Source organism: Corvus brachyrhynchos, unplaced genomic scaffold, assembly GCF_000691975.1.
Source record: "Corvus brachyrhynchos isolate BGI_N302 unplaced genomic scaffold, ASM69197v1 scaffold115, whole genome shotgun sequence".
Taxonomy (NCBI): domain Eukaryota; kingdom Metazoa; phylum Chordata; class Aves; order Passeriformes; family Corvidae; genus Corvus; species Corvus brachyrhynchos.
This window is the reverse complement of record NW_008239553.1, coordinates 8221879-8236543: the sequence shown is the minus strand read 5'-3', so window position 1 is coordinate 8236543 and position 14665 is coordinate 8221879. Positions and strand designations below refer to the sequence as shown.

The following is a 14665-nucleotide window of genomic DNA, read 5'->3' as shown; positions in this document are numbered from 1 at the left end:
GCCCGCCCCTCACACGCCTCGCGGCCGCCCACGAGCCCCGCGCGCAGGCGTGTGGAAAGCTCCTGTGCACAGCGGGAGAGCGGCCGCTTAAAGTAACTGCTTTGTTGTTTCTTTCCCAAGTTAATAGCAGTGCTTGGTGCTACGGTCTTGCTTTGTTTTGCAAATCGCAGAATCACAGAACGGGTAAGGTTGGAAGAGACCGCAGTAGGTCACCTGGTCCAACCTCCCCGCTCAAGCAGGGTCATCCTACAGCAGATGGCACAGGATTCCATCCAGATGATTCTTGAATATCTCCAGTGAGGGAGACTCCACAACGTCTCTGGGCAACCTGTTCCAGTGCATTGCCACCTGCACAGTAAAGAAGTTTTTCCTCATGTTCAGTTGCAGCTTCCTGTGCATCCATTTCTGCCCATTGCCTCTTGTCCTGTTGCTTGGCACAACTGAGCAGAGCCTGGCTCCATCCTCTGACACCCTCCCTTCAGATACTGATAGATTTTGATGAAGTCCACACTCAATCATCTCTTCTTGAGGCTGAACAGGCCCAGCTCCCTCAGTCCTTCCTCACAAAAGAGATGCTCCAGTTGGCCATTCATCCTCACTGCACTCCACTGGTCCCACTCCAGGAGCTCCATGTCTCTCTTGTACTAAGGAGCCCAGAATGGGACACAGCACTCCAGATGTGGCCTCCTCACCAGGGCTGAGTAGAGCAGAATCACCTCCCTGCACCTGCTGGCAATGCTCTTCCTAATGCACCCCAGGACACCATTGGCCTTCTTGGCCACATGGACACTGCTGGCTCAGGGACAGCTTGTTGTCCACCAGGACCCCGAGGTCTTTCTCTGCAGAGCTGCTTTCCAGCAGGTCAGAGGTAATGATAAATATTTTACCCCAAAGAATGGAACCTGATGTATGTCTGTATTTTTTTCCCCTCCTTCATTTCAGTGAAGAACTTGGAAACTGGCAGAAGCACTTTAAGATTAAGGATCATTTTTGGTCGTGGAATAGTCAATGGTGAGGCTTTGCTTACTGCATTTGGGGCAGGGGGGTCGTGCCCACCTATAGGTCATCATTTCAATTCCTTTTTTGGGTCACATCTGAATTATTCAGTTTCATTTTTTCTCCAAAAATCAGTAGGAATTAAAACGGTGTATAAATCACACAGCTTTTGTTCCCCCATTATCTGTAAGTGAAATAATAATAATAACTCACTTTGGGAAGGTCTTGGGACTGTATTGCATTAAAGCTTACTGGTTAAATAATAATAGTTAATGTCCAATGAGACTGCTAATGAAAGTAACTATTCCAAAGGTAATCAGTTGAGATGAGTGCCCCCTATTTATATTCTGAAGGCAAGTTCATTGTATATGTTGTTGTATATGTGCAAAACTTTCCCCTATGGATTGTGCTGGGAAGTTAAAATGCCTAAAGTTCATGTTAACTTGGTCTTACTTTTATTTGCTCAGGCAAAAGCATGTCTATTAAATGATCTGTTTATCTCCTTCACTAATGGCATAAATATGGGATTATTTAAGAAAAACATTTCTAATGTACGAAGGTCCTGTGCATTTCTATTGGCATCTGCTTTGCTTTGGGGACAGGAGAAAAGTGCTGAGGGGGAACTAGCTAGAAGGCATCTACTGGACTTACCAAGTGATTAACTTACTCCATTCTGCCTTTTTCTACATACTTGCTTTATGCTATATGTAATAGTCTGTAAATTTATTAGCTGTAGTTCAATACTGACTTTGTTCCTGATGGGATGTTTAAGTCATTAGTCTTAAGTAGTCTTTAACAAGCGTTCAAATGTTGCTTTTCAGCACTAGAATATAAATTGTTTCTGTCATTGAATTAACCAGATTCAGGGAGGGGAACAGCAATGCTTTTCAAGTATATTGAAATCCTTCCTGCCTTTCACACGAAGAGAAGGGATGGGATGTACTTGCTGGGGGAGCCACAACATTGAGTATAATTCTGATTTTCAAACTCACTTGTGCCAAGTCTGTTTTTCTCAGCTCTAAAGAGGTGAACAAGGTGGTGGGTATATAGTAAAAGGTTCTTCCAAACTATTGTTTACAATTCTTATCTCTCACATTTTTCTTTGGGGTTTTTTTTTTTTTTTTTTTTTGGTTGGTTGGTTTTGGTTTTGGTTTCCCAGTAGTATTCCTAGGTAGAATTTGCTTGGTTTGTTTCCTTGTCAGCTTGTGGTTTCAGGGAGAATTTCCTATGAGCATTTCAACTGTGGTGGAACAGTTCCAGAACAATTGCACAGGAAAGTTAGAGTTATATAGATGCTCTCAAAACATTTATAATCGTGCCTTCAGAAAGCTAGTAAAAATATGTTTCAAACTCCTGCAGACCCATGCTCCTAGATGGCTTTGCTTTGAGTCTTTTCACAAGACCACATTTGAATAGTTTATTCTTCCTTATGGTCCTGTGATGCTACCATTTTTTATGACTTTAGTAACTTCCATTTGATTACAGTAAAGTTTCAGTGATGCAACTTGGTTTTTCATAGTGGTGAACTTGTATAATTGCCCTCCAATTAACTAACTAATGGATCAAATATTAATGATTCAGGGTAAAGACTTACAGATATTTAAATTGTGTGCTTCTTGGGCTCCAGTCAGGTACTTCATTCTTTGTCCCTTGAACTCCAGCTTACCTTAAGACTGTTGCTGATCTTTGTAGTGAACATCTGTTCAAATTCTGCTTTCCTGTTTTATTTTCAGAATAAATGTGAAATTTTATCTGAGATAGGGGCTTTTTTGTGGAAAATAAGCTTATTGTTGGGTAGCTTCAGGATCTTCTGTAAGAACCATGCATGCTGAATTAAGGAGTTGCTTCATATACAGCAGTTAATTTTCTGAACAGAGGTAGAGGGTATTGCATGAAATATTTCTCTTTCACATTTCACCAGCATGGACATTTTAATGATGTTTTGACTTCTGTGTTTTGTTTGATTGTCTTGCTTGTTCAGGTGCACTTAAGGTGTTGAAGTGAACAAACAAATAGACACAGGACCAAGCAGATTGTGGTCTATGGAGTTGTCCCTGTGTTTCCTTAGAGAGCCATCTCAGGGCCTCAGATCGCTCAAAATATTCCCTCGGAGATAGTGTGGATATTAGTCAAGCAATGTACCTAGTCTTTGTTTTAGACAATGTTTTTCCCCGAGACTGTTATCTCTTGGTTTGTCTGAACAGGATGTATTTTGAGAGAACAATGGTAACACAAAGGTAGGTACAGAGCTTGTTATCTGCAGACATCAGAAGGAAACTGACCTGCTTTCCAAAATGTTTATCCTGTAGCTGTTATCAAACGTAAAAGTGGCTGAGCAGCACAACTGATCTTTTGGAGAAATCAAAAGGGCTTCAGCCAGTGAGCATTCCTTTTGGTGACTATTTTAATCTTACACTTGTTCCTGAAATGTATGTGGCATGATAGATAATTTAAAGCTCAATAAGAGCTTTGCCCTTTGGATTTGTGCTGGCTGTCAGGCACTGATCTGATTGTGTGGCTCCTGCTCTAACACATACATAACACCTGAATAGGTGTTTACCTATTCAGGCACAGATCCAAAATCAGCTCGTTCTGTTCTCAGAGAATGGTGACAAGAGTGCAAAACCTGTATAGGCTAAAGAAAGGTTAGCTGCATTTATCTGGGTAGTGGGAGAGAAAATATAATCATAGAATGGTTTGGGTTGGAAGGGACCTTAAAGACCATCTAGTTCCAGAGATACCTTGCACTAGATCAGGTTGCTCAGAGCCCCATCCAGCCTGGCTTTGAACACTTCCAGGGATAGGACATCCACATCTTCTTTTATATAAAATATATACTTTGGTCATTTTAGAATAGTCTGCTGTTTGTATATTCTCCACAGCTGAGATGCTAACTGTCTCAGCTATTTCACTGTCCATTCACTTTTATATTTAAAAATTCAAATACCAAAGGACATGAGTAAAAAAAGAATGAGCACGGGCTGATGTGATCTGTCTCTTAGTTTTGTCTTTGCAACAGTCTTTTCCCTTCCCTAGACAAGCCTAGAAATTAGGGTGCACTCTTTTTTTAGTGCACGTAATATTTTAAATGGAAATCTTTTTATTTCATTGTGCATCATAATGACAAAAAGTAATGCTGCAGCTCACTTTTAAACAGCCAGGTTTTTTGTCAGATAACAGAGTTGTGGTCACGCTCTAGACTGTAGGCATTTAAATCAGACAGTTCATGCTTCAAGTCATGCATGGCTGCCAATGTGTCTCAGACTGTCTCTTTCACCAGTACAGTGTCCTTCAGTGTCTTGGATACACAGGTACCCTTCAAATATTCTGGTTGGGAACAAAAATTTAACCAAGACAAACTTCAGGGCATTCTCTCAGAGAAGGTCAACACTGCTAGAATGCGACAGTTGTTGAACAAAGTTTCTTTCTAGCTAGAAAGAAACCACAGGCAAGGCTGATAGTGTTAGTTAGAATCTTGTGTAGACCCATTTTAAAAGGTAGCTACTGTCTAATAATAGCAGCAGGTTTAATGTGCGGGGTTTTTAAGATGTATTAACTGTTCTTGATCAAACTCGGAACAACCTGAGGCTACTGTGACTTAACCAGGAGCCAGGTCAGTTTGTGCTTTATGTTCTTTGTTCTTTCTGCCCCTTGCACAAGCATAGAAACAGATTCAGATACAGGCATCCTGCACTGGGAAGCATCTGCTGGTAAAAGCTGGTAAAATGAGGGAACGGGCCAAGTTATCAAAAAATCTGATTTTGCTGGTGCTGGCCCTGGTGGTGTGGTGGTTAATGTGTAACTAACAGGAGAATTAAGAGCCTTTTGAGAGAGAAGAAAGTAACATAATGGCTATGATCCTTCATAATGGGCATGGATATGTCATACATAGTTATGTATGACTTGTCCTTGCATATATACTAACTTTTCATGTCATAGATATGACTGCCTGTAGTAACTCCTCAAAGCCCTAACCTGGGCTATGTAGTAAGCTTTTTATGACACAGGTTTCTCTCAGTTACTTTCTAATCTTAGTTTGGCCTTTTGCCCTTAAAAATTATGTTATTTCATTACAGATCAAATATCAGTCAGTTTTAAGTCTTGACTGTATGAAAAAGATAGAGCTGAAAATTCCCACCAGCAGTCCCAAAGGTACTGGCTAGAACATGTAACTGAAACAGTAGAAATAATTAACCAGAACTACGCACCCTAGGATCCAAGGTACACAGAATTGCACTCGTTGTTCTGTTGTCTCGGTATGAGCTGCCATGCCTGCTTTCCTCGCACTGGTAGTTCTCTAGGCGGAGATTCAATTATTCTGATTCCTTGGCCTGAATCCTACTTCTAATGGACGTAAGCGACCGACGTAGTCTGATCTCAGGTAGCCCGTAGTGTACCTGACATTGGGGAATTAAGCTGTCTTGTCTTCTACTCTGTACTGCTGGAAAAATAACTGGGAGGTACTTCTGAGCAAATTCTCACAGCTGCTTTTTGTGAAGCACTTCCTAGAGACAGCTTCTCAGTGTTGTTAAAATGGGAACAGGCTGGATGTACAAGTGACACTCTGCAAAAAAAATGAAGCAATGGAATTAAGAACTCTGGTTTACATGGAATCCTGCCTGCACAATTTGAAAAATGTTATCCCTGGTTTTGGCCAGTTGCTGCAACAGTTCGTTCCTTACAATAAGTAAACTGATATAATTAAGACACCATTTAGAGTGTAGCAGTGTTCTGATGTTCACTGTCTTCCCTGCTGATGTTCTTATAATACTTAAAAATCACCAGTTGAAGTAGCTTTTGATAAAGTTTGTGGAAGTTTGATACTGCTATTTCACATTTTACTTCCTTGGGGGCAGGGGTTGTGTCCATGTTGGGCTGCAACAGTCTAAAAAGCTGCATAGTGAGCAGGCAACTGGCTGTTGTCAGTGCTTACATCCCTAACCTTTTGGGTATCCTCACACTCTGAAACCCCTGCCTATTGTAAAATGTGGGTTGCATGTTTGTGTATTACCAAAATAAATACTGCAATTATTCCTAAAGGTGTGTGCTGAAAAAAATACAGAAAATTTGACAGCTTGAGACTTTCCATAAGACAGAAGTCCATGAGTCTATGAGTTAAGATTTAACCATAAAATGCACAAGTGAAGAGCTCACTGCTGCTATCTGATTCCACAGATCAATGCAAACAGGTAAAAAGGATGAAACCGGGAATAGAAACAAGCAAACACCACGCCATGCAGTTGCTGCTGGAGGCTGTTTCCTGCTTTCCTTCTGGCTCTGTGTGCTGTCAAAGATGAGTCTTACTGGCAAAATCAGGTTATAGGAAAAAGGTTTATGACAACTTACCTATTTTTTCACTATATTCTCCTTATATTCCATCATTATTTTAGGTTTTGGATAAAAGGCAAAACCATAAGTATCCTGGGAAAGTATCACCGTATGTTTATTCTGATACCAAGAGTACTGGGCTAGAAGGAGCCATAGACAACTACAACATAAAACTCATATAAGTAATTCTTAAAACTTAATCTACCCCTTTACATAACAGCTTTAAGGAGTCAGATTGCTAGCTCTGCAACTGCATGCAGTCAGAATGATGATTAATTTGCTTGTAGCACACTTTACTCCTAATATGCAACACCACTGTCAAACCTCCACATTCTTTGCCTTGGATTAATGGACATTGGTCATGGCATATTGATCCCTTCCATCACAGGTTGCTGATGCTCTGCAACTGTTCTGCAGTTTTCAGTGACAACTGGTGGCTTCCTTCTGCATCATGTCTGCACATTACAGGTGAAGATACCTTCCAAGTGGGATGCCATCATGAAGTGCAGACAGCTGGTAACTTCAGTGAATGATTCAGTGAGGCACTTTCTGAAGACTCAGCTGTGAGCTGTCCTTTGGCTATCTTGAGATGTTAATGTGAGGGGGTTTTGTTTTTTTTTTAAGAGCAGGGCAGTAAGCAGTGATTAAATTGCTGTAGTTAAGGACATTTTGTAACACTGCCTTGGGAGACAGGTGCAACCATTAGTTGGCATCAGTGCTTATGCTGGTATTTCCTAATAGCTCATTTGAAATTCAGGTTTTGAAGAACCTTAAAGATTGTACAATACAGGATATATATATAACTCGGGTGGGAAAATGTTCTGGATATCTTAATATTTTTGACTAATTCTAAAACCTAGTTTTGACAGAGCAAATTGCTTAAAATGAATCCTGAGTCAAATGGGGAGAAGGGGAACTTTTACTGACAGCACTATTAGAATGAGAAAGTTCTTGTGCAGTTCAGCAACCAAACCATCATTCTCTATTTTTCTTGGTTTTGTTAATCTTTCAGATGGGGACAAGCATGGGAAAACTTGATGGGCCAAGAACTTATAAGATCCGGGGAACATAAGCTTGATTAAATAGACTATTTCATATGGAAGGGACCTACAATGAGCATCTAATCCAACTGCCTGACCAGTTCAGGGCTGGCCAAGTTAAAGGCTGGTATTAAGGGCATTGTCCAAATGCCTCTTAAAAACTGACAGCTTGGGGCATTGACCACCTCTCTAGGAAGCTTGTTCCAGTGTTTGGCCACCCTCTCAGCCAAGAAATGCTCCCTAATATCCAGACTAAACCTTCTCTGATGCAGTTTTGAACCATTCCCATGTGTCCTGTCACTGGATACCAGGGAGAAGAGCTCAGCACCTTCTTCTCCACTGACCAGCTGGTGATGCTGTGTTTGATGCCTCCCAAGATGCCAGGGCACACTGCTGACTCCCACTGAGCCTGCTGCCAACCAGGTCCCTGACTGCATGGCTGCTTTCCAGCCACTTTCCCAATATATACTTGTGTCCAGTGTTATTCCATCCTAGATGCAGAATCTGGCATTTCAACATGGAAAATTTCATCCCATTAATTGTAGCCCAATGCTCCAATCTATGTAGATCCCTCTCCAAGGTCTCTTGTTCCTCAAGAATCAGCAACACCTCCCAGTTTGGTATGATCAGCAAACTTGCCAATGGTGCCTTCAACTCCTGCATGCAGATTGTTGACAAATATACTGAACAGAACAGGCTCTGGAACTGAACCACAAGGAATACCAATGGTATTCCTCAACTGTTCCCAGTTGCCAGCCAGATAGATGTAGCTCCATTCATTAGAACCCTTTGAGCTCTGTCCTTTGGCCAGTTCTTCACCCAGAGCATCATGGACTTATCCCACAGTTGGGCAACTTGTCCAGAACGATACTCTGAGGGACAGTATCAAAAGCCTTACTAAAATCCAGAAAGAACGTGACCAGCAGGACCAGGGCAGTGATTGTCCCCCTGTACTCAGCATTGGTGAGGCCATGCCTTGAACCCTGTGCCCAGTTTTGGGCCCCTCACTATGACAAGGACATTGAGGTGCTGGAGCATGTCCAGAGAAGGTCAACAGAGCTGCTGAAGGCTCTGGAGCACAAATCCTATGAGGAGCAGCTGAGGGAGCTGGGGTTGTTTAGTGTGAAGAAAAGGAGGCTCAGAAGGGACTTTATTGCTCTCTACAAGTATCTGAAATGAGGTTGTAGTGAGGTGGGGAATGGTTTCTTTTCTCTGGTAACAAGCAACAGGACAAGAGGAAAAGGCCTCAAGTTGTGCCAGAGGAGGTTTAGATTGGATATGAGGAAAAGTTACTTCACTGAAAGGGAAGCAATGGAACAGGCTGCCCAGGAAAGTGGTGTAGTCACCATCCCTAAAGGTATTTAGAAGATGTGTGGATGTGGTACTTAGGGATGTGGTTTAGTGGTGGACTTGGCAGTGCTGACTTAACAGCTGGACTCGATGATAACTGAGATTTTTCTAAGATAAATTATACTATGGTTCTATCCTTTTGCTGGGATTTTTTAATCACGTGACCTTGCTTTTTTGTGCTGGGGAGGGGTTGAGGTGGGGTGAGAAGACTTCCAAAGAACCTATTAAATAAGGGTACTAGATACTTAATGAGACCTCACTACACAGGCAAGACTTTTTACTGAATAGGAACAATCTCTTTCCTACAAGAGCATTTTTTCTTCCTTCATTCTGGTATTGTAACTTCTTCAGTAAATACAAGTGGGCTTCCACTTGTTCATAGACTTCAAATCTTTCTCAAAAGCCTGGATTAAATGTTATTTGATATTGCTATAAAAGCTACTCAGTGAAACCTCTAATTTGAACACAGCTTTATTTTTATGTAAGTTTTAGAATTCCAATAGTGTCTCTCAAAATTTCTGTTTTGAGAATTCTGATGGCAAATCTAAGCCAAATGACAACATGCCTTCCTTAGTTTACCAGACCAAATCATCCCATTGCCCTGAAGACTAAAAGTGGAAAATGACTGTGTAATGTGCATGCAGTAAGTATACCAGTGTAAACCACTCTGTAGTGACAGTTTTGCCCAGGGTATCATGGTCATGCTGTTTAACTGGGGCTTATTTTCATGTTCTCCTGGTTTCATTTATGGTTGCTGATGATGTTTCTATCCCTAGCTGCTTCCCCAGCTCCCTTCACAGAAGTATTTTTTTTGCCTTTAGATCTTTTATTTCAGCTCTTAGGAATCCAACCTAGTTTCAGAGATAGATGAGAGAGAACCTAGCATTAAATGCTGGAATAGGTGTGTGGTGGTTTTTGGTTTGTGTTTTTGTTGGCTGGGTTTTTTGCTGTTTTTTTCCTTTAGGAAGCAATCCCTCCGTCCAAACTTCTGCTTCTCTAACCACCACAGGCTTGTACACAGATGGCCTTAGAAACTGAAAACATTCAGTTGCACAGAAAATAAAGATCAACATCACGAAATACGTTGTAAACTGCAGAAGTCTATGATGAAAAGCTTTCTTAAATTTTTATCAACTTAAAATAACTGTCCTGGGACAGAGTACATTTTCTTCTTAGTAACTGGTACAGTGCTATGATTCCTGGATTCTGTATGAGAATAGTGCTGACAACACACTGATGGTTTGGCTGCTACTCACTAGTGCTTACCCTAAGCCAAGGGCTTTTCAGTTTCCCATGCTCTGCCATGAGGAGCTGCACAAAAAAGTGGGAGAGAGCATGGCCAGGACAGGTGATCCAAACTGGCCAAAGGGATATTCCATACCACAGAATGCCGTGCCCAGTATTTAAACCAGAGGAGTTACCTGGTAGGGAGCTGATTGCTGCTCAATGATGGAATATTGTGCATCACTTTTTCTCCTGGATTTTATTTCTCTTTCTCCCTTCACTTATCACTACTATATTATTAGCTCTTTTAAAAAAAAATTATTAAACTATTGTATCTCAACCCACAAGGTTTGTCTTTTCTTTCCAATTCTCCTCCCTACCATGATGGGGGTTGAGGGGAGTGACCTCTGCATGGTATTTAATTTGTGGCTGGGATTAAACCACAACAATAACTATTTTCATTTGCACTGGGATACACAGGAGAATCCTGACATATGGTTCTTGAGACCCTTCCTAGCTTCCCTGCTTAAAGCATTTGTCCTGAAGGCTATATACCTTCTGCTGCTCCACTCATCTCTAATGGATAACTTGATGTCTGACCTAACAGCTTATTTAAATGCTTATTGGACTGGGTCTGGAGATCACCATGTGAGTGCAAAGGTAGGTATATCTTTGCTTATTTCTCTGGTTAGTGATTGGATCTAAGGCTCTAATGGATAAACTCTGGAGGACCAAGTCACAGCAGCTTCCTTTTCTGCAGCTGTACACCCTGCTTTATGCTACATACCTTGTTTCCCATGTGCAGCAGCAGAAGTGATGGTGTCTGTATCTCCTTAGCTCCATTTCCTGTTAGTTCAGCGGCAGAACCCACCCCACGTTTGCCTTGTGGATGGTGAGTTGCAGCTCTTAAGGCATGAGCACAGTCACCTGTGCCTTCTGTTCACTCTCCTCAGAGATGAGAACCACTGGGCTCAATAGGGGCTGTGTACATGTGAGGATATGAGGAGCAACAGGCAGATGTAAAGTGCTGGTATGTGCAGCTGACAGAGTTGCTTTGTTTTGGTAAGTGTTTGGTCCCCATATCTTGTTCTATTTTTCTCCTATCAACTTCACTGCTGAGCTGGTTTGCATATGCTGTCTGTTTCTGAATAATGTTTGTTGACCAAAGATATTTATTTCTATAAAAGTGTCACTGAGTTATACTGGTCCTACTCATTTATTCTCACATTTGTTATCTTAAAAAACCAGTGAAGAATCGAGTAAAGTAACATTTTTCATCTGTGGTTACATAGAACTAGTAGTAGTGCATGTTCAGGTACCTTGGAGTGGCTGGATGGTGGACACTTCTGTAATTGCTTGTTAATTTTTACAGCAGAAAGTGGAGGAAATGAGATTATTGGTGAAAGAGCTTGACTTATTGCACTACTGGAAAGAACAGGTCCATGCAAACCAAACAAGCAGTGGTATTGGTGTGGTCTTTGTCTGATCAATGAAATAACCTTGTGAGGGCTTGCACTAACCGTGTAAGATATTGTTGGTATTAAATTTGGGTGAAAAGTGTATGGTCAAACATCCTCATTCATCAGAAAGAGACCGAACTAACATGATTAAATCGTTTTAGTGCCTTATGTTTGCAGTTGTGAATGTCTTGAAGTATTTATTAGGAGAAGAGAATGCAGTTTTATCTTCATGAAAAAAAATTGTATTTTTCTTTGCCCTGGTTGACAAAGCCTTGAAGCACAGACTCAAATTTTTTGGGAATTACTTAAGGGCTCAGAGCAGTAAATCCCATTATTGAGGATTTAGGAGTAGATTAGATAACCCCAAGAGGTCATAGTTGCTTCACAGATATAAGAGGGGAAGTTATATGTGGAAACCTTTTCTCTTTAGAGGAAAGCTGCCAAAAAAAGAAGGTTGTTCCTAGGTCATGGAAAAAAATTAGCTTGACATATGAATTTCCAATGTGAAATGCATGCAAAAGTAGGCATGGCACGAGGGAAAAGAACAGTTTGTTAAAGGGAAGAGAATACAAATTCTGGTTTGTATTGGGCTATTTGTAGAATTTTTAAAGTGGTTCTCAGCTTGCTGAAGACAACCCTTTTGTAAATCCATTTATTCCATAAGATTAGCCAAGGAATTAATTTAATCCTGAGTATTTCAAATGGTATTTTGAAGATCTATTTGATATCTCATCTGGTTGTCATACTTCCTGCATTCTAAAGCAGTTGCCTTCTGAAGTAACCACTTTAGAAATCTAGTATGGGTAGTAAAAGTAGCCATTTTCACTGTCATTTCACTGATAATAATTTTCTGTTGTTTCTATATCTTGTGAGTAGATCACATGAATAAAAGTTTCTTCTACTTTATTTGAAATCTGCTTGCAATACATGTTTAAACTCCAAATGTGGAGTGTGATTTAGTTAAATCTTGTCTGTTACTTCAGTTTTCTTCACTCAGTAAGTAAACAAAGTTATCTTTGAGGGAATCCTTTTCAAGGTGATGAGTTCAGCTAAATCCATTCTAAGACAAAAAGGAAAACCAAACCCTTTGTTTGTGCAATTACAGGTTTTCTAGCTGTCTGTATTAATTCCTTGAATCAAAAAGCCTTAATTCAGATCTGATTCTCAGAATGAATAGTCAAAGTACTTACCCACATACCCACTCCCATTTATTGTAGTGCTTTTTCATGTTTATGTAGAAGTTTATTTACCACTAAAATCTGTTATGCCTTCATGCACTTCATGGAGCAACAGTTGAAAGTCACCTGGAAAATGCTTTTACTGGACTATTTTACTTTTTACATTGACCAGTTACAATTTACACTTGTGCCCCACCTTGGGCCCTTGGTGAACAGCAGTCTGGTGTGATGAGCTTGACTTCATTTGTTGGAGCCAGTCTCAAACAACAGCAACACTGGAATTCCTGCACTTGATGACTGTGTTCTCCAGATGTGATCTGGTGCAGCTCCAACACTACTTCAGCAGAAGTAAGGGATCTCCGGTACAAACCCATGCTAGGGAAACATTTTGGAAACCTGAAATATGTTATCTACTATCCTGTCTCTGTGCTGGAGAACTGGAAGAGAGGCCTCTGTTGCTGAAGCAGTACTGCAGCAAAGCCAAATAAATGCTCTAGGGCCATAAAGGTACCTTGCGCTACTTTAGCTGCTAAATGGGAAGGGGGACTGAACAGGAACCATCTGTGGTACATCAAGCCTTTACTTGAAAGTTGTGGGAGTGAAAGTCACTAGGAAAGAGAATCTCCAAGTTACCGTGGGCTCTTTGATTTACAGGCACTTGGAGGATATGACCAGATCTGGAAACCAACTAACTTCCATCACTCCAGATAAGGAAGCATCTTCTGGGTCCTTGTCTATTCTTTTTTTAGGTCTTGGGTTGTGCTGAATGAGCAGAACCACCAGGTCTTCAGGCTTCTGACAAAGGGAACTTTTCTTACGCAGACATGCCTTCTATTGTGCCTCTGGGCTACAGAGCTGTTTGAGTACATGCTGCCTTACTAGAGCAACGAACAGAGCCGTGCTTCCCTGGCCTGCTCTTGTTTCCTCTGGTCTTACTGAGTGACGTCACACAGAAGAATGCTTTTTTTTTTCCTTCTCCCAATCTGCCAAACTTATGACACTCCCTTGTAAACTATACTTGCAAAACAAGTACACAGATACAGCTTCAATCATGAGACTTCATTAAACATGGAGTACTGAAGCTGGATGGAATACTGAGCCACACCCCTTCCCATCTCTAGCTGACCTTATGGATCACTTAATCCACTGAGAGCTGAGGAAAGACAAGTGTGAAGAAGAGAAGGCTGATGAATATAATTGTCAATTGTCACCACCTTTTCTTTGGCTCTGTATGCCCAATCTCTGCAGTCAATTTGCCACATGCACCTTTTCTTTCTTAGTGGTAAGTTTCTATACCCTCTATCAGGCCTCCATTGGTGGCAAAATACCAGAATCACTTTCTGACTAAATGCACAGCTCCTGCTAGGGTCAGATCATCCTTGTGGTCTTCAACATATTCAGGAGTGCTTGATTTCAGACTTATGCATAATTGCATGTGCCTGTAGTCTGATTTACTAGCAACAGTAAAGTATTGCCAGTGGTTCACAACATTCCTGTTGATGTAGTACTTGCAGAAGAGAATTAAGAAGAAAATAGAGAAAAAAATAATAAAAAGGAAAGAAATAAAAAGAAAGGCATCTCATTGGTCCTGGTATTTTTGGAAAGGTATGTTGACACTTTCTGTGGTTTCCTGTGTTATCACCTGCAAGTGGTAGTTGAGTCTTCTGAATGGTGGATGCTCCCTCCTAAAGTAAAGGGAGGATGTTCCCTGACTTTTTACCCACAAACCAGATGCAAAGCAGTGACCTCTGATCCTCAGTGCTTCTTTATCAAAACCCTCAGCGTCCCTCTTCCGTGTCTTTCAGAAACTGATAATCTTCCATAGTGCTGAGGGGGAGGAGCAAACACAAACTTCCCACCCTGAAAGTCTTGGCAGTTTCCTGCATTTTCAGTGTAACTGTCTGCCAGCACTAATTGTTCTTGTGGATGCACACACTTAGGAAAATGTGTTTCTGTTTCTCTGCAGCTCTGTCACTAGAAAAGAACTAGTAAAGGAGCTATGTGTGCTACCTTTTTAACCCTCCTTGTGGATTCATATTGACAGTTGTTATGTACTTGGAAATGCAGACATGTTCTCTTGTTTAGGACT

The 14665-nt window shown here is 41.1% G+C and overlaps 1 protein-coding gene across 1 annotated transcript in view; it reads left to right on the top strand.

The window, feature by feature from the left end:
- Positions 1–818: 818 nt before the first annotated feature.
- EXD1 (exonuclease 3'-5' domain containing 1) overlaps positions 819–14665 on the top strand; it is a 16469-nt gene continuing 2622 nt past the window's right edge. The window contains exons 1-6 of the mRNA XM_017741611.1: positions 819–1182; positions 2624–2627; positions 3201–3233; positions 4216–4326; positions 6726–6849; positions 10419–10598. Of these exons, the coding sequence (XP_017597100.1) occupies positions 906–1182; positions 2624–2627; positions 3201–3233; positions 4216–4326; positions 6726–6849; positions 10419–10598 (729 nt within the window). The 5' untranslated portion in view covers positions 819–905. The remainder of the gene's footprint in view (positions 1183–2623; positions 2628–3200; positions 3234–4215; positions 4327–6725; positions 6850–10418; positions 10599–14665) is intronic.